Source organism: Ailuropoda melanoleuca, chromosome 10 (assembly GCF_002007445.2).
Source record: "Ailuropoda melanoleuca isolate Jingjing chromosome 10, ASM200744v2, whole genome shotgun sequence".
Taxonomy (NCBI): domain Eukaryota; kingdom Metazoa; phylum Chordata; class Mammalia; order Carnivora; family Ursidae; genus Ailuropoda; species Ailuropoda melanoleuca.
In genome coordinates this window covers 59,200,059-59,226,920 of record NC_048227.1, presented here as the reverse complement: position 1 = coordinate 59,226,920, position 26,862 = coordinate 59,200,059, and the positions used below count along the sequence as shown (strand labels likewise).

Below are 26,862 nucleotides of genomic sequence, written 5' to 3'. Positions count from 1 at the left end.
GCGCCCCCGCCCGCCCCGCCGAGCCAGGAGCAGAGCTGACCTGTACCCGTGTTTGATCCTGTTGGATCATTGATCTCTTCCCCAGCGGCATCTGCAGCTGTGCGCTCAAAGGCAGCCTTTCTGAACAGCTGGCGTTCAGAGCCTTGCAGAGATGTGAGAGCGCATAGTCGTCCCGCTTTCCACCCACGCCGCAGGGTGTGCGGTTCGTGTCTTGCCCTGACATGCATTTAGCATTGAGTGTGGACGAGTGGTTTTCATTTTCCTCTACTACGGCTCTGAAATCTTGAATGTTCACGGCCACACGTTATGGTCTGGCTGACCTTTCCAGTTACATTTTTTAGAACAAAGGAAGTCTTATATTGGTTGAACTGGGGAGAATCGTAGGCAACACAGTTGCTTCCACAAGATAAGTCAGGGCCGAATGTGACAGATGACAACCTTGGAGGATCTGTCCTTCTGATATCTTCTACCCCCCTACGACAGAGTCACTGTTAGCATTTAACGTCTGTGTGGTACAGTGGGCTCTTTGTGTCATATTTAAGGTGGAGTCAAAGATATGAACTAAAAGTATTTTAACTCAAAATGAATATAATAAAGTCAAAAAAGTACAGGATTATTTTTAAAATTCTGAACTCAGCTTTTCTGAGAAACATGGATTTACATATTTTTTTTGGATTTACATATTTTTTTAAAAGCAGGTTATTGAAAATTTAATTTTAAAGTCTAATTAAAGTGTGAAATTGGATCAAGACATTCAGCCCATAAATTCTGAATTTTTGTCACCAGTGATACTTGTTTGATGAAGTTAAGACTATCCCAGTTATCCTGGAATATAAAATTTTATTCAGTGTAATTTAAGTGTCAAATATATTCTCCTGAATGCTGATTGATCCTGAAACTGATCTGTGTATTGTGTCTGATGACTTTCTGGAGGTGGGACCTTATAATCTATTTTTATTGCAAAGTAGGTTAAATCTCACAAAATGGACACCTCGTTTTAAAAAATAAATATCTTCACCTAATCTTAAAAATAATTTGAACCTCAGAACCTTAGTACCCTGTCTGTAACTGTGGTATGATTTTTAAATAATTGTCAAAAGTTGAAATTACATGTGGCTTAGGTTTTCAAGCCCAGTGTACTTTACTGAATACTTTGATTGCTTTCTCTCAAGTAAACTGATAGAAGATTTTGGAGACAAGAGGATGGGCACTAGTACATCCAAGTTAACAATGCTGGTGGAGAGTAGGGCTAACTCACCCTAAAATTAACAGGATCTTGACATCAGTTACTTTCTTGCTTTAGACATCTTTGATTTCCACCTGAATCAAGGAGGTTTTTTGGAGGTTAAAGTAATAGAATTCTTCAGGTTTGAGAGAAGATGAAAGCATTTTTTTCACATACTTGCCAAATCATATTTTATTATCTATAAATCACAAAATTTCTAAAATGTGTATCTTAACATGTATCAACCAAAGTAATGTTTAAATCAGGCCTGACTAGAGCCAAGATACAATTTTTACAAAACCAGTTATGACCCAAATATTATTATTTCAGGTTCTTAGTCATTTAAACTATCTACTTTAACCTTATTCTTAAAATGCAGAGTTTTTACCAGCTTTTCAAAGCTTACTGGCCCACAGTTTCTTCAGGAGATTCATGTATTAACATAAATGAATTTTTAACTACTCACTCTGGAGAGCTGGAGAATTATTCAGGAAATATGATTACATAAGTCAAGTTTAACTAGCTTTATGACAGTCTGCCTCTGCACTAGGAGAAATAGAATGTGGGCCACATGTGATTTTAAATTTTCTAGTAGCCACATTAAAAACAAAAAGATGAAATTAATTGGAATAAAATTATTTAATCCAACATGCGCCAAATATCATTTCAACATGTAATCAATATAAAAACATACTAAGATATTTTATATTCTTTTTTTCATATTAAGTCTTCAAAATCTGGTGTGTATTTTCCACTTAGTACACATTCAGTTTGGATGCTAATGTTCTTTGGACATACTTGATCTGTATTTAGAGTTCATACAATTTACAGTTGAAAACCTAGATTCACATACAGTTACAGACATAATTATTTTTCAATAACTGAAACAATTATTGTTTTAAATTTATATTAAAATTAAAACCTGGGGCACCTGGTCAGCTCAGTCGGGAGAGATGCGACTGTTGATTCGGGGTTGTGAGTTCAAGCCCCACGTTGGGCATAGAGATTACTAAAAAGAAATATACTGGAAAAAAAAAACCCACCACCGGATACTCAGTCACACCAACCACATTGCAAATTCTTGATAGCCACGTGTGTGGCTAGTGGGTTCTGTTGTCTATGACACAGGCTTACCTGTTTCTAACTTGAGAGCCAGTCTCAGCCATAAAAGTATCTTCTGGAAGAGTTCTGGTTTGTTTGACCAGCTGTCAAAGGGAAAGGAGGAAATGAGAGCTTTATAAATCTAGCTTCTCTTTTGTGTCCCAAATACACATTCTGCCCTCTGAAATCCCAAATTCTAAAGTTCAGTACGTCTGTATGCAAAGGAAATGTCATGTACAGAAAACTGTTTCTATTGTTTGAGAAATTGCCGGCTCAATGTTTCACAACTTATTTTGTACTAAACTTGTACAGTTTTTTTTTTAAAAGATTTTATTTATTTGACAGAGACACAGCAAGAGAGGGAACAGAAGTAGAGGGAGAGGGACAAGCAGACTTCCCGCTGAGCAGGGAGCCGGATGCGGGGCTTGATCCCAGGACTCTGGGATCATGACCTGAGCTGAAGGCAGATGCTTAATGACTAAGCCACCCAGGCACCCCTAAACTTGTATAATTTTTTAAATTATTTTAACAAATGCAGAAATACAAAGCGTACTTCATAGGGAATAGAATATTATGCTTTGGGTTACTGAAATGCACCGTTACCACTTTCAAAAATTAATCTTTGGTTGTCTCTCAGTAGAGGGCTAGCCTTGGGAAGACTCGAGCTCCTGCCGTCAAAATAAGTTATTTATTCATGTGCTTGCATCTGCTTTTTTTTAAGTACTTATCTAAGCACCATGGCCAACATGGGGCTTGAACTCATGACCCTGAGGTTGAGAGTCACATGCTCTACTGACTGAGCCAGCTGGGCACCCCTGTATCTGCTTTTTGAAACTCTCTCTACCTCTACTCTATTTTCTGCAGTTGGTTCCTTGTTTTTAAGTGTTGTGAGCAACCGGTTAAATAATGCTGAAGATTATAATGATATTCTCATTATAAATGCTTGGATAATAATGTCTGCCACTTACGAGTCTACTGTAGGGCAGGAATGAAGCCAAGTGCGTTAGGTCTGTATCTTATCTTTGTGCTTCTCAGCTTGCTTCTGTGTCATGGTGCACAAAGCAGGACTTACACAGCAGCCTGCAATTAGGGGACTCGAGACACATCTGGCCATGACTGGCATATTTGCTTGCTAGGGCTGCCATCATAGATAGTGGACTGGGTAGTTTAAGCAACAGAAATATATTTTCTCAATTCTGGAGGCTAAAAGTCCAAGATCAAGTTGTTGGCAGGGCTGGTTTCTTCTGAGGCCTCCTGACCTCTTTTGCTCCCTGTGTCTTCACATGGTCTCCTCTCTGGGTGTTTTGTCCTAATCTTATAAGGACAGCAGTCGATATTGGATTAGGGTCCACCCTAATCCTAATGACCACATTTTCACTTAGTTACCTCTATAAAGGCCCTATCCCCAAAACAGTCACATCCTGAGGTACTGGGGTTTAGGAGGTCAATGTGAATTTGGTGGGGGACACAATTCAGCCCATAACTGGCATCTAGAATGAGGAGAGAAGCTGTCTCAAAGGCAACTGTAACCTGTCTGAAGCACAGTCTTAGTTTACTTAATCTTCATGACTCTTCTATGGGGTAAGTAATGTGCCTGTTTTGCAGATGAGAACACTGAGGCCCAAACAGATGAAGTTTCTTGCCCAAGGTCACACAGTAATTGGCAAAGCCAGACTGAAGGATGGGGCCAGCTGATCCCGCTATGCTGCTTCCACCAGATGGGCTTTCCATCACCAGTCTTTTGATACTTTAATCTGGATTTCTATTTACTGTGATCTGTTTGATGTAACAGGACTTTTTTTACTAAAATTGAGAATCTGAAGCACCTGGCTGGTTTAGTCAGTAGAACATACTACTGATCTCAGGGTTCGTGGGTTCAAGCCCCATGCTGAGTGTAGGGCTTACTTAAAAATTGATCTGTGTCTGACATTTTAGCCCACAAACTTTTTACATAAAACAATAATTGTAAAAGGTACATAGTCTTTGTCCTACAGAAATGATAACTACCTTATTAATATTCATGTTAATTTTTTTAAAGATTTTATTTATTTATTTGACAGAGAGAGAGGGAACACAAGCAAGGGGAGTGTGAGAGGGAGAAGCAGGCTTCCCGCCGAGCAGGGAGCCCGATGCGGGGCTCGATCCCAAGGCCCTGGGATCATGACCTGAGCAGAAGGCAGACGCTTAACGGCTGAGCCACCCAGGTGCCCCTCATGTTAATATTTTGCTACTAGTGATTTAGTACAGAAATTTATCTATTGGATGAAGTTACTGCTAACATGAAAATGTCTTAACATGAGCTTCTGTGAGCCTTTTTTTCAAACTCCTGACAGGATGTTTTATGTTTAGGGCAGACTTTTTTTTTTTTTTTAAGGGGGGGGGCGAGAATGCAAGCATGGGGTGGGGGTTGGGCAGAATGAGAGAGAGAATCTTAAGCACGTCCATGCCCAGCATGGAGCCTGATATGGGGCTCAGTCCCACAACCCTGAGATCATGACCTCAACTAAAACCAAGAGTCAGACACTTAACCGACTGAGTCACCCAGACGCCCCTTGCTTGATTTTTGCTACCCTTATTTGTTAAGCATTGAGGTGAATTATTATCCTCACTTTTCAGACTAAAATAAGTCTAAATTCTTAAGAGTTGAAAGAAAACTCTTGGTCTTACTTTTGTAAACAGCAGGCTTCGAGGAATGACTCCGAAAAAATCCCCTCTGCCTTTTGTATACAACAGATGTGAAGGAATGACCTCTAAAAGAAGCAGGAATGTCACTGTGATAGTTTATCTAGCTTTCAAATTCTTTGCACATAATTAAGCAACAAACTTTTGTTGGCTGTAATACATATCTATATATAATATTGTATGTATATTATATACGCACACACACTGTATATCTAAAATCATTGTCACCTAAAATGTACCACACTAGGAGAGCTTTAATTATTTTTTTAAAAGATTTTTTGTTTTTTTTTAGAGAGAGAGAACACGTGAGAGCATGTGAGAGAGGGGGGGAGGGGCAGAGGGCGAGGAAGGAGCAGACTCCTGCTCAGCAGGAAGCCCAAGGAGGGACTGGATCCCAGGACCTTGGGATCATGACCTGGGCAGAAGGCAGACGTTTAACTGAGCCACCCAGGCACCCTAGGAGAGCTTTTAAACTAAAGTTCATTGAATCATATTTTCAACACAAAATGTAGGAACTTGAACACATTTAGGTGACATTAGCAAGACTGTAGCCTTTTTCTTTTCTCTTTTTTTTTTTTTTACGTGAGTCTGAAAAGTACTACTATATCCAATAGGACATGCAAAAGGAGGGAAAAATTTGAGCAGGGATCAAGTCAGAGAACTAAATTCCTTGGTCTTACAGTATGGGTTTATTATTTATTTTGAATTTTAGTATCCATAGATTGGTATCTTAATATCCAGTAGATCATTTAAAATACGGATTTGAAGATTTTCCAAAAGAATAGTTTGGCTTCTGGTTTTAGGTCACAGCATTTTTATCCCTGTTGAATGAAAAGTTAAACTGAAGCCTCCTTAGGCTAAATTGGAGTTAAAAACAAAACTCTACATTTTAAACATCTCCCTCTCAGAGACAATGCTAGTATGATTAAATGGCTTCTGGACAAATTTGTCTATAATCTTAGCGTTTGAAGTATAAAAGTGCTCATTAACCAAAACACAGCAAGTATTTACATTGATCCTGATCCCATGTGTACCTTCCATCTCTGTCCCCTGTGCTACCTGGGAGTCTATGAAATCAGCATCTTTTCTCTTCTGGAGACACTACTGGAATAGAAAGCAGCATATAGAGGAATAAGTTTGCAGGAAGAGTAGAAAAATATGAGGGACCCAAATCTGTGGTTCACTCAGTCTTGTCAGCTGAGAGAAAAAGCTAGAAGCCGTTCTTGATAGGGCCTCCTCCCCTGCCAGGCCCCACCCATCCTCACCTGCTGTCGGTTTCACCTCCAACTATTCTGAATCCATCCACCTCTCCCATCTCCACCGCTTCACCATCACACTCTCTGGCCTGGGCTCCTGCCGAGGCCTGACCCACCCTTGCTACCCCTCCTCCCCTCCCCTTTCTCCACTGGCAGTGGCGATCAATTTGGGCTCACCACTGTGCCTTTAGTGGCAAGCAGAGGGTCTTGTTAAATGAATGGATATTGTGTTATTAAGGCAAATACTATCATGTCTCTGCTTCAAATCCTCCTGCAGATTCCCACGGTACTCAGAATAAAATCCAGAACGCAGCTTCCTCTTGGGCCCCTTCCCCATTCTCACTTGCAGCCGCACTGGTTTCCTTGCTGTTCCCCAAACACACTCAGCAATATCTGGCCTGAGGGCTGGAGGCAGGTGGTTTCTCAGGCTCAGAAGATTTCGGCCCCTACTCTGTCGGATGAATGTCCGCACACCTGTCACAATTCAGTGTATGTGTCACTTCCTCCGGGAGACCTTCCTTGACCATCTAACTGCAATCAAGCCACCCTGTCCTATCTGCTCACGGCACTCTACACTTTGGACTCAGCTCGTGATTATATTTACATCAGGAACTGTGTCTGCGTGGTCACACTGCAGCCATAGCTCCTGGCCCAGAACTGTGGGTGTGTAGTTTGACCTCACAGGCCTACACGTGGAAGGTCATGTTGCAGCGTGGCTGAGACACGTCACCTGCAGTGCAAGGGATGGCATTGCGGGGACACAGAACACTGTGGGTCAGAGGAAAGGGATCCTGTCTTAATGGCTTGGGTTTTGGGCCTTTGAGTCTGTACATTAATTCTTAGAGTCACCAACATTGACACAGGATTTTAGAATTGAAATGGGCTGAGGAGGCTGAGTTATTAAACTGCCTCCATTTAGAAATGGTAAGGCTCAAGCATGCTGGGTGGTGACTTTTTCAAGGTCACACTAAGCTAGTGAAGCAAAGCTGGAATCTGACCAAACCTTCTGGATTATAGACCAGTAGAGTCCCATTGCTTTATGCTCCAGTGTGTATCTTTTATAGGCAGAGAGTGAACCTCGGAGTCAGCAGATTTTCAGCACTGAAGTCATTATTGTTCTGTGATCTTTTTTAAAGACAAATTTTACCATTTATCACTCAGAGGGCCACATAATCCTGTTTGGCTGCAACAGCAAAGTCATTGGGTCAAGGGCCAGATTCTGTTGGGCCTTTGCAAATACACTAAGTTGAGGCAGCCAGTTGTCTGCATCTGCTAATGAAAGGGAAATGCACGAGGTGATTTCAAAAGCCTGGCAACCCATTTATAGTGGACTTTAGAATACTTCTTACACTGTGTATTTAAATATGGGTGTGGCTGATTTGGGGCACATTTATTTCAAGCCAAACGACAAGTCACACTCAAGAGCTAGGAAGGGCCCTGGCTGGGAGGCTGCCCTAGTTTCCTGAGTGTGACCTGGCTGAGTTCCCTGCCTCTCCTGGCAGAGAACAGGCATTTCCCCTTGCCTCCCTTCTCCTGCCCGCTTATCAGCTGGAGCTGGGAGCAGTGAGTGTTCAGGTCTTATGGGTCCCTAAGGGTTTCCAGGGGAAAGCCGAGAATACAGAGGAAGGGAGACCCATAGGGCACCCAGCTCCTTCTGGTCCCTGGATCTCAAGGAGAGGGACCCTTGCATGTATGTATGTATGTATGTATGTATGTATGTATGTATGTATTTATTTATTTATTTATTTATTTATTTATTTATGTTAACGTTTCTCTTGTAATCGTGTCACTTCCTCTAAACAAGGAACAGCTTCTTCTAATGCCAGCCTTGATCCACGCGGTGTGGTGGAGTGCACACATCTGGGCCCCGTACTAGCTAGCCTGCCGCTTGCTGTGTATCCTGCTGCAAGTTACAGAACCTCTGTGACCCTCAGTTTCTCTTCCAGCGAAACGGGACTGTTGCGATCACTGAAATTATGGTTATACTTATAGGAACTGCTCAATAAACGAGAATTGAGGTTTTATTAATTAGTTGAATGACTTTGGGTATCTTCACATCCAGCCATTTCCTTATCAAGAATTTGAGGAAGTTGATCCCAAAGGTCCCTCAAGCCCTTTTCAGTATTGACAGTTCTGTGGGTCCTCTCTCCAAAGCCTGCTTTAACTCCGGAGATCTAGCCTCTCTCCCACACACCGCTCCTATTTCCCCTTCGTAGTGGTCGAACCCCACCCTCACCCCCACTCCACCAAGACCCTCTTCCCCTCTCACTTCTCATGCCGCTGTGGAAGCTGCAGACGGCCACGTTCCAGGACTTTAATCCGCGCCCGCTGCCCTCAGCCCGGGTCTAGGTGCAGACTTGTCGCGGGGGAGGCGGATCCCGAGCCTGGAACCATCGTGGGAGCCCGGGCCCGGCCGTGGATCATCTGGTAGGCGAGGTGAAGAGAGCACCTACGGACCCGCCAGCTTCTGCAAACTTCTTGCCCAGCCCGAGCGCCCTATCTGCCGGGCGCTCGTTAGCGGCTCGCAGAGTTGGTACCGCGCAAGAGTGGGTGGCCTCGCCCGCCCCGGACCGGCTAACTCCGCAGACGCGGGCACCGGGATGGAGCAGGGGCCCCGGCGTGCTGTCGGGCTCCAGGCGCCCCGGACCCTGGCTCCTCAGGCCCGCCAGCCCCGCCCGGGTATCCGACCCCCAAGCGGAACCCGGCGTCCGCAGCGCCACGCCCTCGGGCACCACCCAGCAGACGTGGGCGGCCCTGGGGCTGCCCTGAGCCTGGGATCGCGGGGTAATGAGATGCTAATGAGGCTCGAATAAAGCCTCGCGGGCCCCGCGCCGGGCGCCGAAGCCCACACCTCGCCAAACTCCTCGGCCCGGCGCCGCCGGCGCGCCGCCCCGCGTCCGCCGCCTCCCCTCCGCGTCTTCTCCGCCGCCTCCCCTCCGCGTGTCCTCCGCCTCTCCTTCGTCAGCCCCCACCCGCCCAGGCCGAGACGCCCGGCGGGCAGGAAGCGGCCCCTCCCCGCTAGCCAGAGGCCGGGTAAGTCCGCCCGCTGCACCAGTTGCGCGCCCCCTGCCCGCCGGGCCGGGGGGTGGGGACGGGGGCTCGCTTCTGGGGAAACGCCGTCCCGGGCGCTCGGGAACTCCTCCCGGCTGCTCCGACCCGTCTCCCCTCGCCCTGCTCAGCCCCTCTCCAGACTTTCCCGTCCAGAGCGTTGTCCACCCCCCCCCACTCACCCCGGTGCCAGTGGTCCAGCTCCCTCTCCGTCCTTCCACACTGCTCCCCCGCCCCCGCACGTCTTTTGTCCTGGCCTTTCCAGGCTGAGTCGCCCTTCCCTACCCCTTCGCTGGGGTTTTTCTCCTTCCATTCCCCCGAACCGTCAAGGAGACCTTTTGCACTTCCTGATGTTCCGGCTGCCCGCACCCAGGTGACCCGTAGCGGGTGACTTTAGTCTCCTCCCTCCTCGGCCCGGCCCGCTGGGCTCCGGCCGGGACCGGTGGGGTGGGCGACTGCGCGTGGGGGACCGCTCCAAGGACCTGCCTCCTGTGATGCCACCTAATGACCCCGTGGGCAACCCCGACTTCCGCACCCTCTTATTTCTCCCAGTCCCAGCGTGAGAAGGCCCTATTCGACACCCCTCAAGTTGCGTGGGGGCTCGGGCGAGGGAGAGGGGGACAAAGGGAGGCCTTGTCTCGGGAGATTCCTGGGAGAGCGCGCCCGGGGGGTGGGGCGAGGCGCCGCTGCGAGTGGGTGGAAGCTGGGAGGAGCGAACCCCGGCTGGCGCCCCCCAACCGCTCTTGAGGCCCACCCGAGCAGCCGTCAGTCACAGGGGAAGTGTTCTGACCACAGTGAGTCAGAAATACACCCAGGCCTCCGTCACCCCAGTCAGTCGCAACATCCTCCGGCTGTTCGGCTGTTCGTTGAGGTGGTTTGGGTGGTGGGAAGTGGAACCTAGGGAGTGGGAGACTGTCTCCTCTTAAGGGGGCAGTCACGGGTGCTGAGGAGGACAGCTTTGCTCCTGGCATGAGACACGACCCAGGCCCAGCGTGGCACTGGGGTCCTCGAGGGGAGCCCGCACAGGGAGGCGTGGGGGGAGACGGGGCAGTGTGTGTGCCCACCCCTGGGATTGCAGGTATTAGGTCCGTGCCTGTCTGCCCCGCAAGGAAAACTCTCGTCCTGGGCTGCCTTCCCTCTCCACGTCTGAGATACTCTCCCATGCCCAGCTACAGGGGCCTCATCTAGGCAGGGTAAGAATTCCTGCTCCCAGTGCCCCAGAGATGGAGGGGAGCAGGAAAGCTGAGCTGGAGACTCCCTGTCTTCCCTCCTGCCCCCTGCGCCCAAGACTGCTGATTTCTCACTTCCAAATTTGGCAGATTTCACTTGGAGTGGAAGGAATAGCAGTTGTCTCAAGCAGATTGGGAGCAGAGCCAATCAGGGGTCGACCCAGAGCCCTCTGGGGACCCCAGCCTGCTTTCTTCTCCCCATCCTTTTCCTTTCTTCTTTTGTCCAGCGTCTTCCCCTTCTCTTCCCTCCTTCTCTCCTGCAGCTGCCTGCCTCTGCTCTGCAGCTCCCTCCCTGGGAGCCTTAGAGGCCTCCATGGCTTCACCCACCGCCACCAACCCAGCTCACGCCCACTTCGAGAGCTTCCTGCAGGCCCAGCTGTGCCAGGACGTGCTGAGCAGCTTCCAGGGGCTATGCGAGGCCCTAGGGCTAGAGCCTGGTGGGGGGCTACCCCAGTACCACAAGATCAAGGCCCAGCTCAACTACTGGAGTGCCAAGTCGCTCTGGGCCAAGCTGGACAAGCGAGCAGGCCAGCCTGTCTACCAGCAGGGCCGGGCCTGCGCCCACACCAAGGTGGGCACATGCTGCTTGGGATGGGGCTTGGACAGCTGGGGGGAGTCGGAGGAGGGAGACGGGATGCCATGCCCATACTGCCTTGTGTGTTCACAGTGCCTGGTGGTGGGTGCTGGACCTTGTGGGCTGCGGGCTGCTGTGGAGCTGGCCCTGCTGGGGGCGCGTGTGGTGCTGGTGGAGAAGCGCACCAAGTTCTCTCGCCACAACGTGCTGCACCTCTGGCCCTTCACCATCCACGACCTCAGGGCCCTCGGCGCCAAGAAGTTCTATGGGCGCTTCTGCACAGGCACCCTGGACCACATCAGTGAGCACCACGTGGTGGCCTAGAGGGATGGGTGGGCCTGGGCCTCCAGACAGGCCAATGGGGGGCTGCCTAGGACCGCCAAGGGGCAGAGTGGACGAGATTCACTTTAGCCAGGTGACCTGCAGGACTCAGGTTCCTCATCTGTAAAATGGGCAGTGAAACCGAGTGATCTCTAAGACCTCTTCCAGCTCTGACCGGGAGCACACTGGTGCTTGGCAGCCCTGTGCGGCCCTGGGGTCCCTGTTCCTAATCCCCTCTCCCTTCCAGGCATCCGGCAGCTTCAGCTGCTTTTGTTGAAAGTGGCATTACTGCTCGGGGTAGAAGTTCACTGGGGTGTCACTTTCACCGGCCTCCAGCCCCCTCCCAAAAAGGGTAAGTACTTCTCTGCTCCCAGGACTCCCATGTGCCAAGGATATCTTAGCCTGTGGAAGAAAGGGTGGGATTGGGAGTCAACTGAGTCACCCTTGCAATAGTGTGGCCTTGTGCAAACCACACTGAGCCTCGTTTTGGGCATCTGTAAAATGTGTCCTTCCTTACCTGCTTCCCACAGCTGTTGTGAAGGTGTAAGTTGATAGTGTGTCATTGCTTGCCAAACTGTCAACTGCAAAGGGAGCTACGCATTTGTTTCCCTGGCTTGTCCTGGGAATGTAGGGGCCCCTTCAGACTTCCATACCTTTGTGCCTCTCATACCTTCTGCCCCAGGGAGTGGCTGGCGTGCCCAGCTCCAGCCCAGCTGCCCAGCCCAACTGGCCAACTATGAATTCGATGTTCTCATCTCTGCTGCCGGAGGTAAATTCGTCCCTGAAGGTGAGTGATCCCTTCCTTCAAAGGAGCCAGCATCTTAGACTCCTGCTGTGCCTTTCTAGCTATTAGACCCCTCATTCTCTTGCCCATACCTACCCACCCTTGCCCCCACTTCTAGGCTTCACAGTGCGAGAAATGCGTGGCAAGCTGGCCATTGGCATCACGGTCAACTTTGTGAATGGCCGCACAGTGGAAGAGACGCAAGTGCCCGAGATCAGTGGCGTGGCCAGGATCTACAACCAGAGCTTCTTCCAGAGTCTGCTCAAAGCCACAGGTCGGAACACCCTCTCCCAGGATCTCCCCCGCCTCAGGCTGACTGTGGGCTGGTCCCTCCCTCTCCCTGCCAGACCTGTTCTCAGTCCAAGGAATCCCACACTTTTCCATCTTAGTGGTTTTGGCAGCAAAGAACCTGGGCCTTGGGGGATTCAGTAGGCACAGCCCCACTTGGCCACCGAGCCTGATAAATCTTGGAAATCTCTCACAAATGCATGCGATTTTGCTTTGTGCTTCTTTATATATGATTTAATATAAAAATGATATAAATTCAAAATGAAAATGGTGCTTCCAGAAGATGCCCTATGTTTACTTTGGCTTTGCACTGCCATGTACACACCCCGGTTTGAGAAGTCATGCTTTCATCTGCAAGGATGGCGAAGGTCTCCCAGCTGCCACCCACCCAAGTTTCTCTCTTTGCTCTGGATCCTCAGGCCTCCTGGGCCTGGGACAGAGGTTCCATCGTGCCACCAGAACTTCTGAGTCCCTGTGTAGGGGGCAGCCACTGCAGTCGAGCTGTGATCCCAGCTCTCAGAGGTCAGGCGCGGCTGGGTGTTTGGAGAAGTGACACAGGGTGGGGAGGAGACATCTCCCCCGGTGTTGTCCCCCCAGGCATTGATCTGGAGAACATTGTGTACTACAAGGATGATACCCACTACTTTGTGATGACAGCCAAGAAGCAGTGCCTGCTGCGGCTGGGGGTGCTGCGTCAGGTGGGGTCGGGGCCTGCACTGGGAGGGGCGGGGTGGGGACCCTGGGAGGTAGAGGCCAGCGCTAGACACAGTGCCCCCCACCCCCTGGTGTGGAGGGAGCCTGTCGTCTTCTGCCTTTGCCCTGACATTTTTTCCACCTCCACGAGCTCTTCTCCCCTGGGGTTTGCGTGGCAACCTGAATCCTATTCTGGGCTAAACACCTGATACCAGCCACAGAGCTATATGTGTAAGCTCTGTGAGGGCAGGGGTTTGGGCTCTTTGTCCTCCTTGCTTGCTGATGATTCCCAGGGCCCAGAATGGTACCTGGTGTGTAGTCAGTACCCGGTCAATATTTGCTGAATGAACTAGCTGAAAACCTACTATGTGCTGGGTATTGTGTTGAGAACTTTATGTGCACTTTCTCACCTAAATTCTCATGAATACCTTGAGAAATTAGGTATGTCATTTCTAAATGATGGGGAAACTGAGGCTGCGAAGTTCAGGACTTGTTCAAAACAAGTGCCTGGTAACAGTAATGGCACTAGGCCTTGGGGGCCGGATGGGGCCTGGGAACCCCAGCAGCAGGGAGAGTGCTGAGAAAGGGGCTGGAGGGTGGCAGGCAAGATGTTCAAATTCTAATCCAGCCCGGTTACCCTGCTGGTTCTGATCTGTTGGCTTGTAGGACTGGCCGGAGACCGACCGGCTGTTGGGCAGCGCCAATGTGGTGCCCGAGGCTCTGCAGCGCTTTGTCCGGGCAGCTGCTGACTTCGCCACCCATGGCAAGCTGGGGAAGCTGGAGTTTGCCCGGGACGCCCACGGGCGGCCTGACATCTCTGCCTTTGACTTCACAAGCATGATGCGGGCCGAGAGCTCTGCTCGAGTGCAGGAGAAGCATGGCGCCCGCCTGCTGCTGGGGCTGGTGGGGGACTGCCTGGTGGAGGTGAGGAGCCTGGGGGGGAGAGGTTGAGCTTCCTGGGGCTTCCAGAAACAGGAACTCCTTGTAAAAAGGTGCAGGGGTTCCATGGTTGGGAGGAACGTTTCCTCCTGGGAAGGAGGGGATGAAAAGGTTTGTGGGTTGTGGGGAGGAGCTGAGGGCCGCTTGGTGTGGTGTGGCTCCCCCCTCAGCTATGATTTTGGGGGCATCAGGGCTTGGGCATTCCTGCTGCACTCTCACTGAACTGTTTCTTCTCTTTTTGATCCTGCAGCCCTTTTGGCCCCTGGGCACTGGCGTGGCTCGGGGCTTCTTGGCAGCCTTTGATGCCGCCTGGATGGTGAAGCGGTGGGCTGAGGGTGCTGGGCCCCTAGAAGTGTTGGCAGAGCGGTGAGGCCTGAGTTGGGGGGTGGGGAGGGCAGGGCTGGAAATGGGACAAGGATCAGAAAGGGGGCGGTGCTGGGTGAATAGATGGGGGGCATGGGCAAGAGAATAAAGAAAGGCCTGGCAGTTCTTGAGGGGTGGGTGCTGATGGGTGTCCTTGTGTGCTCCTGCCCTCGCACTTCCTCCCCCAGGGAGAGCTTGTACCAGCTCCTCTCACAGACCTCCCCAGAAAACATGCACCGCAACGTGGCGCAGTATGGGCTGGACCCCACCACCCGCTACCCCACCCTGAACCTCCGGGCTGTGACTCCCAATCAGGTCAGACCCCCGGCACCGCCAGACTCCCCAGGGCAGACCCTACCCCTGGGCCGAGGTGGGTGGTCAGCCTGTGTGGAGACCTGAAAGGGGCTGCCTTAGGTACAAGACCTGTATGACGTGGTGGCCAAGGAGCCTGTGAGGAGGAACAGTGACAAGATAGACGGAGGAAAGCCAGCCACAGGTCAGCAAGCCTTCCTCAGCTGGGGGGGCGTGGGGATTGTCCAAAATATTTGCCACCCAGTGTGGTGCCAGCAGCAGCCACCAGCACAGCGGCGGCCTCGGGCTGGAGGGTGGGCCGTGGGGGGTCCACGGCCTCCAGGAGGGCGCAGGGGCAGCCGAGCGCTGAGCAGCGGCCCATCTGGGTCCAGATGTCGCAACTGCACCAAGCCCTACAGTCTCTCTGGCGGCAGCTGTCTGAGTCCTCCCAGGCTTGCAGACCCCAGACCCACCCTTCCCTGGGGCCTCCGGGCCTCCCTCGTCCCCCAGTTCACAGCTTCCTGCCCTCTCTGTGGCTAGCAGGGATTCCACTTGATTCATTCCTCCACTTTATTCCAGAAAAGACAAGTGGGCTGAAGGCAGTGATAAGTGAGCACTAAGCTGGTGCCCCCGTAGGGATGGGTCCTGCCTCCCCCTCCCAGACTGACCGCCGTGCCCAGTGACCGGGCTCCCTTCGAGCCAGGCCCTGGGGCACAGCACAGCCTCCTCTCTCAGGGGCGGCAGGCACCCAGGAGGAATTGCTGCGCTGGTGCCAGGAGCAGACGGCCGGGTACCCAGGCGTCCATGTCACCGACCTGTCCTCCTCCTGGGCTGACGGGCGGGCTCTGTGCGCCCTGGTGCACCGGCTGCGGCCCGGCCTACTGTGAGTTCCAATCAGGCTCAGGGGGCCCTGGCGGACCACACCCCTCTCACGCCTCTGCAGTGCGGGCTGGGGGGACACTGTGTAGGAGGTACCCCCTGCGGAGGGCCAGAGCCACCGCTTGCTGGTGGTTTCTGCCCAAGTCACTGCACCTCCCTGAGTCTTGTGGGAGTCCGATGCATTCAGTAGGAAGGTTTGTGAGTGCTGGAGCCCAAGGCCAGAAAGTTGTCAGTGGGCTGGTGGGGAGTGTGTGAGGGGGGTGGATAGCAGAGAATACACCCCTCATGCCCTGTCCTTTTGTGCCCCACCAGCCCCTGCCTGCTGCTCACTCTTCGGCCTCTCCCCCTTTGGTAGGGTCAGGTGCTGGTCTCCCATTGGCTTTTCTCCCCAACATTCCACAGGGAACCCTCAGAGCTGCAAGGGCTGGGGGCTCTGGAAGCGACTGCTTGGGCGATAAAGATGGCAGAGCATGAGCTGGGCATCACGCCCGTGCTGTCCGCAAAGGTAGTGGTGGCAGGGAGTGACCCACTGGGCCTCATCGCATACCTCAGCCACTTCCACAGCATCTTCAAGAATGTGCCCCCCAACCCGGGTGGCCTGGAGGGTAGGTGCAGGGGCTGGGGGGTGGGGAGGCTGAAGCGCCCTCTGGTGGGCAGCTGGGAGCAGTAGCCGGGGCTGGGCCGTAGCTGTCTGTTCTGGAGGTACGGTATGGATTCCCCCCGTCCCCCTGGACACCCCCGCTCTCCCTGCAGGCCCTACCAGCCAAGGCTTTCCAGGGACCTCCAGTGCTGTGCTGTTCCTTGGAAAACTGCAGAGGACCCTGCAACGGACCCGGGCCCAGGTGGCGAGTCTGGGCAGGGCTGGAGCTGGGCAGTGGGGGTCCCTGGGGTGATGGGGAGGATATTCATGGGGGCAGGGCTGCAGCTCAAAGCCCCATGCTGAATATCGGACTTGTTGCAGGAAAATGGGGAGGATACCGGTGGCAAGAAGCCACGCCTGGAGGTAAATGCATGTCGGGCTGGAGAGTCTCCTGCTGTATTCCGTGGGTTCTCTTTCCTGTGTCCTGTAACCCCCTATCCAGGTTCCCTTCCTGGCTCACTTCTCTTTCAGCTCTTTCTCTTCTCTGCACACAGCCACTCTCCAGCTCATCCCGCCCCTCCACCTCCCTCCCTGAACACTTACCTCCTTAGGTAGAAGCTAACAGCCCCAGTGTTGAGGAGCCACCTGCCCCAGATTGTGGCGTACCCCCGACACCCCCATCCCAAAACCAGGAGGTGAGAAAGGGCGCCCTGTCTGCAGAGGCCTGGGGAGGGCAAGAAGGAGTGTTTCAAGGATAAGGAAGATCTTTGCAGCTGACCTGGACTCCAGCTGACCCTGTGGTCTGGGGGCCGGTGCAGGCTGGTGCCGGGGACCTGTGTGCACTCTGTGGGGAACACCTCTATATCCTGGAACGCCTCTGTGCCGAAGGCCGTTTCTTTCATCGGAACTGCTTCCGCTGCCACACCTGTGAGGCCATGCTGTGGCAGGGTGGCTATGGGCAGCACCCAGAAGATGGTAAGTGGGCCCGGCCCTGTCTGGGGGCAAGGACTTGAAACTGGAGGGAAACTGGGGTCCTGGGCATAAGGTGGCAACAGGCTCAAGATGGCACTTTCTTCCCCTGAGTTCAAGGTCATCTCCATCCCCTCCAAATCCCCAAATGTAGGGTTCTAAGGAACCAGGAGGCCAGCAGAAATTCACCTGCAAATCGAGTCCTGTCACCCCTTGCCCTCGCTAATAAATGGAGTATGTGGGCATCGGGCTGCCTACATCTCATGTCTTCTCCCCTCCTCCACCCTTCCCAGGACATTTCTACTGCCTCCAGCACCTGCCCCAGACAGGCCACAAAGAAGATGGCACTGACCCAGGCCCCGAGAGTCAGGTAAAAACTATGTGTATTTGGGTGTGGGAAGGAGTAAAGGGGTCTCTCCAAGCCCAGCCGACTTTGCCGGGGGTAACTGAATGTTCTCCTCCTCTAGAAGGAAAGCTCCATGAAAGCAGAGACTTTTCTTACTTTCTGATGTATCTCAAGTGTCTGGAATGCTGCCTGACACTGTTCAGTAAACAGCATCAGTGAATGAATACCGGGGGTCACATTTGTCTAAAGGGACAGCCTTGGCCCCACAATGGGCAGGTCACTGACCAGACTACATGGTGGCTTTTCCAGGACCTCCCCACACTGGCTGAAAATAGCGTGCCATCGGGGCCCTCAACTTCTGTCATCCCCCAGGAGGCGACCAGTCCTGTCCCAGACCCCAGCCAGCCTACCCGTCGGCTGATCCGCCTCTCCAGCCCAGAACGCCAGCAGCTGTCCTCCCTTAATCTTACCCCTGAACCAGAACTGGAGCCTCCACCCAAGCCTCCCCGCAGCTGCGCGGCCTTGGCCCGCCAGGCCCTGGAGGGCAGCTTTGTGGGTTGGGGAGTGCCAGGCCAGAGCCCCCAAGGTATCTGCTTTGTCCAGACACGCTCACCCAGGGTGGGGATGCTGTGCGTGGTGCTGGGATTCCTGAAAGGGGAATGTTGGGGAATGGAAAGGGAGGCCGTGGGGCTCAGGCCCTGTCTACTCTATTCAGTGGGTGTGCCCATGGAGGAGGAGGAGGAACAGAGTCCCTCTTCCAGTGACGAGGAAAAGGAGGCAGAGGAAACGGTGGCTTTGGACTCAGACACGGAGCAGGTGAGGAGGAGGAACCTGGCCACCCCTCCCGCTGAAGCCAGCACACATCCTCTAAATAGGCCTCACCACCCACCACAGGAAAACCTATAGAACGTTCCCTCCTTTGAGCCGGCCCCTCAGATTATCTTCTCACCCAGTCTGCCTCAGGTCTCTAAGCCTCTGTCTCTTCTACCAGAACTTACCCCATCTCCAGCCCAGAAAGCTTTGACCCCTTCCAAACAGAGCTTCCCCAGCCTCTACTCAGCGTGGGATGGCGGGCGGGGGGCAGGCCCTACCGCTCACTGGCCTGACCCTGCCAATAGGCTCTGCTGACCTTGGCCAAGAACTCAGGCACCATGAGCAAGTACCCAACATGGCGTCGGACTCTGATGCGCAGGGCTAGGGAGGAGGAGATGAAGCGGTTCTGCAAGGCCCAGGTGAGGTCTAAGGCTTCGAGGTTCTGCCGGGGTCAGAGTTCCAACGTGGGATCTGAGTGTCCCTGGAGCTCTGTACTTGAGCGGTCCAGAGACTTCTAGGCCTCCCGTCTTGTGCCCCTCAGGCTGTCCAGCGGCGACTAAATGAAATCGAGACTGCTCTGGGGGAGCTGGAGGCTGAGGGCACGAAGGTGGAGCTGGCCCTGAGAAGCCAAAGCGGTGAGTAAAGACAGGAGGGGCAAGCTGGGACACCCCTCCTAGCACTCCCAGCAGTCCCTCAAACCACCAGACTCTGCCCCGGCTCGCCCCACTCCTCACGCTCCTGACGCCTCGGACCCCCGCCCCCATTCTTCCTTCCTGCCAGCATCGCTAGAACAGCAAAAGTCGCCGTGGCTGGAACAGTGGCTGCAGCTTGTTCAGAAGAAGAACAACCTACTGGCGGAGGAGGCCGAGCTCATGCTCACGTAAGGGGCAGGGCGTGGGGACGGCTGGCGCCAGAGCCAGAGCCCAGCCGGGTCCTTGGGCACCCCGGACAGCTGGGCCTCTTCCATCCCTGCCATCCACAGGGTCAAAGAGCTGAACCTGCAGGAGCAGCAGCTGCAGCTGGACCAGGAGCTGCGAGGCTACATGAACCAGGAAGGTAGGTGGGCCACAGGCAGACGCTGGTGTTTACCCGGCCTCATGACCTCAGATACAGACCGAGCAACGCGGGGCCTCTGGTCTGAGTGCCTCTGAGGCATTCTGGGAGGAGGCCGGAGAACAGGGCTCCGAGCCGCTACTCTGCCTTTGGTTCAGCTGGGGCTGCACAGCTGGGCTTGTGTGTTGAGATGACTTACTTTAAAAATGGAGCTGCCACTGAGGCACTGGCTGGCCCAGCTGGAAGAGCGTGTGACTCTTGATCTCAAGGTTGTGAGTGCAAGCCCCAGGTTGGGCATACAAATCACACATATATCGTATTATTATATGATGTATCACTCAATCCTGACGAGAATAAAACCGGTGCTGCCACTCAGTAGTGCTAGCAAATCACTGGCGTGGACAGGCCCGGTTTTACAGAGAAGGAAAGAAAGCCCGAATTGTGGAAGTCAGAGAGGCTGGAATTACGCTGTGCCTTTCCTGCCTCCCTGCCCAGCTCCCTGTTCTCTAAGCTTTGTTGTCTTCCTCAGGAACCCTAAAGACCCCTGCCGATCGGCAGGCAGAGGACCAGCTTCTGAAGAAGCTGGTGGATGTGGTGAACCAGCGAGATGAACTTATCCGCTTCCAGGAGGAACGCAGGCTCAGTGAGCTGCCCTCGAAGCCGGGCGCCCAGGGCTAAAAGAGGGCAGGCTGCCTGCCCTCTTCCCTACAAGGAAGACCACCTCACCCCAGGACTGTACCACCCTGCTCAGCTGGGCTGCCCGGGAGGGGGCCTCACTGTTTACAATAAAAATGTTTCTGCCACAGACAGGGCTTAGGCTGCCTGCAGGTGGGAGGTAGAGGGGTGCAGGGAGGGTAGACATGTAGGAGCCTGACCATCTATATTATGACAGTCACAATGACCCTTGGCCCCGATCACTGCCTCTACAAGGAAAAGGCAGAGCCACGAAAGTGTCCGGCTTTATTGTTCCTCAGTTCCATCTCCCTCCTGCTGCCCCAGAGGCAGGGCTGGTTGAGACTCTGGGCCCAGATCCTGGGCTTCCCTTGCCCTTCCCAGCACATGCTGGAGCTCAGCCCGAGCCCTAGATAAGCCCTTGGCCTCCTGCATGTGGAAGAGGTAGACCGCCCCCGCCCCCAGCAACAGTCCTACGCTGGGAGTCCAGAGTAGTATGGCAACTTCCCTGACCCCTCCTCCAGCTGCCAAGGCGCACAGCAAGGCCAGGAGAAGCAGCCCGAGACCAATCACGTAGCCAGCGAAGGAGGCCCACCAGCGAGCTTGAGCCACGCCCAGGTCCAGCTCTGTCCAGGCCTCCTTTAATATACTGATCAACGGTGACCTTTCTGCTGGTCCTAGAATAAGGCAGGGCAGTGGGGTAGGAGAGAGAGGGTCAGAGTGGAGGGGCTGATTTGTGGTGGGGAGGGAGCCAAGGAAAGGGTGGGGGTGACTTACCATGAGTAGGGCTGGGGATATGCTGGGGGGGGCTGTGTCTCACACACAGAGTGGCCATCAGGGCCTCATGATCAGAGAGGGGGGTGCCACTGTGAGGATCACGGCCTGTAGTGGTTCTAAGAGTCTTACAGGAGATGTAGAAGCCAGAAACCGCCTAGGAAAAGTCAGGGCCAGAAAGAAACATCTTTGAGGGCCTCTTCCCATTGTCCAGCCATCAGTGATCTAAGATCAGCACAAGCTGGTGAAAAACAGACACAGTGGGTGAAGACACACTGAGGGGGCACGCTGACCTTATATAGCACATAGTCAATGCGGATGCCAAACGGAAATGGCTCTAGCTCCCGCTGGTTGACATAACAGTTCTCAGGTACCATGGTACAGCCTTCTTCAGAGCCCTAGGTGAATAGGTGGTTCATGCTAGTCATGGGGGAGAAAGAGAAGAGAAGCTAGGAATGGCATGGAAATAATCAGGCGGGTCCTCACCTTGAAGTCCCGGGTCTCAAGGTAAGCATCATGCAGCCCTGTCCACTCCTTCAGCAGGCGGCAGCCAAGGTCCTTTGGATGCAAGTTGAGGTCCCCACACAACAGAACCACATCGGCCTTCTTGGATGTGTGGCTGGGGGAACCAGGTTGGTGAGGCAAGAGTTCTTCCCTGACCAGCTCTGCCCTCCTGTAAGTGGGGCCCTGGCCACCCCTCAACCCCTGACCCCATCCCACTTCCCCTGTCAAGCCCAGGCTCACACACTGGATGAACTGGGCCAGTTCCCAAGCTTGGGCCACACGATGTGTTAGGTAGATGTCCTTCTGTCGACTGTACTCGGCATGGAGCTGAGCGAGACAGGTGAGGTTATAGCAGATGAGACTGACAGTCCCTCTCTGAGGATCTAAATCATGCTTGTGTCTGTCACTTGGCATCATACTTGATTAAAAAACGGGCAAACCTTGCCCACTAACCTTAGGAGAACCTGCCCCCAACCTCACCCTCAGGCAGCCCAACTAGAGGAGTCCCATCTCTCCCTCCCAGGACCAGACCACCTATCCCAGCCCTGCCGGCTTCACTCACATGGGTCACGTAGGCATTGAGCTCCAGTCCACCTAGACGGAGCACTAGCAGCCCCACAGCCTTCCCACAGAACCAGTCTCCATGGTGGATCTGCAAGCAGGAGGGAGCAGGAACTCAGGGCACAGCTACCCTCTTTCTGCCCATCTCCTGCAGCCCAAGGAAGGCTGCCGCCTCTATACCATGTGTTACTGGGGAGGGGGTGCGGGGGGGGGGAAGGGAGGTGGAAGAAATCTGAGATTAGGCTTACCATGTAGGGGTACCCATTGAGGGTATAGACGTGCTGGGTGAATTCTTGGATAGGATGTTTGGAAAAGATGCAGAGGCCACTGCCAATGACACCACTGCAAACCAAGTCCTGATTAATAGTCAGAAAAGCAGGAAGAGAAATACCCCAGGCTTGTTCCCCTCCCTCATCTTCCAGCTTGTATGCTACTTTTTTTTCGTCTGTTGCTGAGATCAGCTCCAGAGTAAAGCTCAAAGCAACAGCCTTTGTGGGATGATACGAAGTGACCTGATAAGGCTGGGATAGGCTGAAGAGCGAGAATCTTCCTGGTTCCACACCCAGAGGAGAGGGCTCTGGGGGAGAGGAGGAGGGTGCAGGTAGGACAGGGAAGGGCTGGTAGGACCGAGAGCTTTCCGCTCTGAGAACAGGCTTCCAGACCGGTTAGGCTTCTCACCTCCTGAAGTAGTGTGCCGCTGGGTAGGTGGGCGACAGCTTCTGTCTCAGGTACTGGAAGTCCTGCTCACTCCACACCTGAGGGAAGAGGTGAGGATGCCTGCCAGCCCGCCCCCGGGGCCAAGTCTCCTCCTGCTCCCCCAGCCGCCCCCCACCCCGTCCCAGACAGGGTTCCACGCCAGGGCCACACTGCCCACCTCTTCCAGGAGAGCTAGGTCGAAGCTCTCCATGTTCAGAAAGTCTCCCAGGCGCTTCATGCGGTCGGCCCGGTGCTTGCTCAGGTAGGGAATGCCCCTGAGGACGAGAAGGGCCAGGGAAGGTGATGGCTGGAGGCGCTCTCGGTGCACCGCCAGGGCTGGGGCCGCTGTGGGCCTGGAGGTGCGGGTGCCCCGCCGCCCGCGGAGACTGGAGGGCAGGGTCGCGCCGTGGCCCGGATGTGAGGGACGCCTCCTTCCTCTGGCTGCGCGTGCGAATGGAGCTGCGGCCCCGGACCCACCCCGCGGTTGCTCTCACCAGCAGTTGAGGTTAAAGAGCCTCAGTCGCAGAGAGAAGTTGGGCTTCATGGCGAGCACGCTCGGCGGGCGCGGGACGGTGCGGCCTCCCCGGCGACGGCCGCGGCGAGAAGCGGCGTGGGCGGGCGGCACCGACTCCCGGGGCGGTGCGCACAGGTGGTCGGCCCCGCCCCCGGGCTCCCCGGAAGGCCCCGGCCTCCCAGCCCGCGCGACTCCCGCCCTGGGCCCGGGTCCGACTCCGCGTTACCCGGGCAACAGGCCCCCTGCCGCCCCCCACCCCCACCGGCTACCCGCCAACCCGGAAAGGCGATCTGCTGCGAAACAGGCGCTGCCGGGAGGCGAGGGCCGCGCGCTACGTCCCTGTAGGGGGAATACCAGAGAGGGTTCGGGCGGGCTGCCAGCCGGGCCGAGGCACGCGGGGCGCCGGCGGAGCTCCCCGTTCCTTTTCGCAGAAGCTCCGGCCCCGGCCGCCCGCGCGCCCTCTCCCGCCTCTCGCCCGGCTCACCAGCAACAGGCACAAAGTTGAGAGAGGACCGGGCCGTCGCCGCCGGCCCCCTCGCGTCCTTCTTCCCAGCTGGGGACGGGGGCGGGGCCGCGCGGTTGCCCCGGCGACGCGCAGTGTTTGTGCTCCGAGCAGTCCCCCAGTGCCGCCATGGCGAGCCCGCAGCACTGCCCGCCAAGGTCGGCCCCGTGCCGCTCGCGGTCGCCGCCTGAGCAGCCGCTGCAGGTGAAGGTGGTGGGGCTCTTCAAAAGCTCCAGCTTTCAGATTGCGAAGAGCGCTGCTGAGGTAACCGCGAGAAAACCACACGTACGGGCGGCCCTTCCGGTTTCCTGGTCTCGCGCCTCCTGGTGACAGGGCTCGGTGTTCCGGGAGGTAGGGATGTGTCCCGGCCCGGCAGGCTTAGTCTGTACCTCGCAGGGGCAGGGTCGGGTCGGGGAACGTTCCACTTCGAGAAGGGCTACCTTTAAAGCGGGATCGGAGCGAAGGAAAGTTCAGAATCTTGCTGGGTGAGGAACGGTAATTCCTCCCTCTAGATACCCACATATTTTATTCCCACATCAATTTTTATTTGCATTATGGATCTTAAAAATTCATGGAAAAATGTTTAGAAGAAATGATACCGTATAACTACAGATTGTTTTTTGTTTTGTTACGAACTCCCTCCCCAAGTGATTTTTGGAAACTTCATTTGGGAAGTTTTTTGCCCCCCCCCCTTACATTTTCACTAGCCTTTACTGCATTCCAGTCAAATTAGGTGCTTAAGGGATTTCTCAACAAATGACCCACAAGTGCTTTGGAGAATCCAGTATTTCTTTGTAACACATGGAACGATATAAAAGGAAAAACACTTTAAGCGATTGGAAGAACTTGGCCAGGTCAGCAATGGTACAGCACATACTACCCAAATGCCGGAGAAATGGAGAATTCAGCATATCTTTCGGGTTTGCTCCGGGAATGCTACTGTTAAGATTATGCCAAAATTCTCTCCTTCAAAACCCCACCAGTCTGTAGGACCATGCCCTGTCCATGTTTTTATCTCCCAAAATATTCAGCTGGATACCTGACACAAAATGTTCTCAAATAGAAGAAATCTTAAGCAATTCCTGCCTTCTTGCCTGCTCTAAGTCCACAGTTTAAAAAAAGTTTGTAATTATATCAAATGAAGAAATAGTAACTGTCGACCTTAAAAGTAAAGCAGCGAGTTACTTTACCAGCAAAATGGGTTTATTTGAGAATAGAACAGGAATTGCAATTTGGGACATAGAAGCTATGGCAAACCAAAGGCAATCTGGGAGATCAAAGGACAGGAACATTATAGAGAAAAGGAGGAAGCTTCGAGGGGCTGCTCTGAAGAAAATTCCATTGATAGAAAGTGAGAGAGTTCAGGGTGGTGATAGTTTCTCACTGGCTGATTATGTTACTGGCCGCGTTTGTTGCTGAGCTAGGAGACATTCTCCCTTCCTTCTGTTGGAAGAGTAAAACAGACTTAACTCCTGTTGGAATGCAAGGTTTGTCTCTCCCTGGCCTGCTGGGCTTTGCAATTGAGGAACGAGAGCTCCCCCTTCTGGCCTCACCGCTCCGTTTTAAGTAAGGTTTCCTTTACTCAGTTACACAGTAACTAATTTGTGAAACAGGTGAAGTTTACAAGAGGAAGAGAACAAGCAGTAATCTGTGAAAACGATACATGGGTCATCAAAATAAGGAGAAATTATGGGCTGTTAGCTGGACTGATGGGATCTATAAAGTTCATGGCTCAAGTTGTATTTAATTTAAGGAATTTTTTTCCCTTGTTTTTCTTTTCTTTTTCTTTTTTTTTTTAAGATTTTATGTATTTATTTGACAGAGAGACAGCCAGCGAGAGGGAACACAAACAGGGGGAGTGGGACAGGAAGAAGCGGCTCCCAGTGGAGCAGGGAGCCTGATGCGGGGCTCCATCCCAGAACTCTGGGATCATGACCTGAGCCGAAGGCAGACGCTTAACAACTGAGCCACCCAGGCGCCCCTCATTTTTCTTTAGCTCCTTTTCTGAGGGCACCTGTTTTTTGTGCCTACTCTACACTGTAGAGAAGGTGTTGGGAATTTTTTTCTGTAAACCTAGATGTTAAATTATTAGGCTTTCAGGGCCATAAGCCTCAGGCTCTCAGTCATGACTACTTGACTATGTCCTTGTACAAAAGTGGCCACAGAATATATGTAAATGAATGGTGGTTTTCCAATAAAACTTAATTATAAATACTGAAATATGACTTGCATATAATTTCACATGACACGGAAGATGATTTTTTTCCCAGCTGCTTAAAATCTAAAAATTCTTCTTAGCTTTCAAGTCTTACAAAAACAGGCAGATTTGGGCTGCTGGCCACAGTTTGCCAACCCCTGTTGCAGAGCATGCTAAGTCAAAAAACCAATGTCTTTGCTATATTAGTAATACTAATTTTCCCTTTCTTAAGCTTTTGCCTACTGTAGCTCTATTTGAATATGAAAAACCTACAAGTGTAAACTGAGTTAGTTCGACCTTAATAAACGATATGGCTTTGAATAATTTCTCAACATACTCATTTGGTGAGCAATCCCGAATACCTCATTTATTGTGAGAGATTTAGGCTTGTGAAGAGTAAGTATTACATAGATTCTAATTTGGTTGTAGTCCATTCTAGACACTAAATTATGAGGAAAGTATGATGAAGTATGCTTAATTTGAAAACTGTTGGGCTTATTAGTTATTCCAGATGGTCCCCCAGTTAGAAACACAATTGCCTCAAACTGAGCACGGGCACTGCAACTGCGACACAATGGACACGTCATCATCTGTTGGTTGGGCAGGAGTCTAAGAAACAAATGACCGAACTGCTATTGCCCTCTTCGGCTCCCCCTCGTCCCAAGGGCAGGATACGCTCACGCCCTGGCTTTCTCCCTCTTGGAATATCCATCCCTGATGAAGCATGCCAGGCCAGTGTCCTCTTTTAGACCACAGTCGGACTGCTGAGCACTGTCCGTAGTGGAGAAGGTGCCCAGTGCCGCAGCCAGTGGTCACTTTTCCCTGTTGGACAGATCTCCTCAGCCGCATTCAGAAAGGTGGGGCCTCTTAGTGCCTCACCTGTCTTCTCTTGATTGCCCAGGAGGCAAAATGCAACGTACCAGGAATCAAAACTTTTTTTTGACAGCGACTGTTAACCAATAAGAATTTTCTCTGATTCGTATAGACAAAATAATGTACGTTAAACCG

At 52.9% G+C, this 26,862-nt stretch overlaps 4 protein-coding genes across 9 annotated transcripts in view; 3 read left to right on the top strand and 1 right to left on the bottom strand.

The window, feature by feature from the left end:
* The window catches only part of ZBTB24 (zinc finger and BTB domain containing 24), an 11,078-nt gene extending 10,952 nt beyond the window's left edge, over window positions 1-126 (top strand). The window contains exon 9 of one of the 2 annotated variants that reach the window (XM_034668964.1): window positions 10-126. In XM_034668964.1, the coding sequence (XP_034524855.1) occupies window positions 10-39 (30 nt within the window). In that variant the 3' untranslated portion in view covers window positions 40-126. The other variant, XM_034668965.1, reaches the window with a different exon arrangement.
* A 9,038-nt stretch (window positions 127-9,164) lies between these two features.
* Window positions 9,165-20,239, top strand: MICAL1 (microtubule associated monooxygenase, calponin and LIM domain containing 1). Of its 4 annotated transcripts, XM_019806379.2 has the most exons (25): window positions 9,165-9,297; window positions 10,805-11,112; window positions 11,209-11,416; window positions 11,684-11,788; window positions 12,119-12,223; window positions 12,339-12,494; window positions 13,106-13,206; window positions 13,868-14,125; window positions 14,391-14,506; window positions 14,692-14,818; window positions 14,918-14,999; window positions 15,530-15,677; window positions 16,076-16,278; window positions 16,427-16,515; window positions 16,635-16,676; window positions 16,865-16,948; window positions 17,027-17,228; window positions 17,516-17,592; window positions 17,878-18,154; window positions 18,284-18,384; window positions 18,687-18,800; window positions 18,923-19,016; window positions 19,162-19,261; window positions 19,364-19,437; window positions 19,964-20,239. In XM_019806379.2, the coding sequence occupies exons 2-25, from the start codon at window positions 10,855-10,857 to the stop codon at window positions 20,110-20,112; spliced, it is 3,270 nt and encodes a 1,089-aa protein (XP_019661938.2). In that variant the 5' UTR covers window positions 9,165-9,297; window positions 10,805-10,854; the 3' UTR covers window positions 20,113-20,239. The 4 variants fall into 4 exon arrangements, with proteins under 4 accessions (XP_019661938.2, XP_034524852.1, XP_034524853.1 ...); XM_034668961.1 differs by lacking the exon at window positions 9,165-9,297 and having other exon boundaries at window positions 10,855-11,112; window positions 17,072-17,228; XM_034668962.1 differs by lacking the exon at window positions 9,165-9,297 and having other exon boundaries at window positions 10,855-11,112; window positions 17,941-18,154.
* A 140-nt stretch (window positions 20,240-20,379) lies between these two features.
* On the bottom strand, window positions 20,380-23,779 carry SMPD2 (sphingomyelin phosphodiesterase 2). 2 transcript variants are annotated; one of them, XM_034668967.1, is made up of 11 exons: window positions 23,640-23,779; window positions 23,136-23,494; window positions 22,820-22,916; window positions 22,624-22,700; window positions 22,194-22,287; window positions 21,947-22,036; window positions 21,629-21,711; window positions 21,367-21,499; window positions 21,174-21,278; window positions 20,884-21,037; window positions 20,380-20,783 (listed from the first exon to the last, which is right to left on the bottom strand). In XM_034668967.1, the coding sequence occupies exons 2-11, from the start codon at window positions 23,183-23,185 to the stop codon at window positions 20,395-20,397; spliced, it is 1,272 nt and encodes a 423-aa protein (XP_034524858.1). In that variant the 5' UTR covers window positions 23,186-23,494; window positions 23,640-23,779; the 3' UTR covers window positions 20,380-20,394. The 2 variants fall into 2 exon arrangements, with proteins under 2 accessions (XP_034524858.1, XP_002925696.1); XM_002925650.4 differs by lacking the exon at window positions 23,640-23,779 and having other exon boundaries at window positions 23,136-23,506.
* A 7-nt stretch (window positions 23,780-23,786) lies between these two features.
* The window catches only part of PPIL6 (peptidylprolyl isomerase like 6), a 31,106-nt gene continuing 28,030 nt past the window's right edge, over window positions 23,787-26,862 (top strand). The window contains exon 1 of the mRNA XM_002925651.4: window positions 23,787-23,921. Coding sequence (XP_002925697.2) covers window positions 23,787-23,921 — 135 coding nt within the window. The remainder of the gene's footprint in view (window positions 23,922-26,862) is intronic.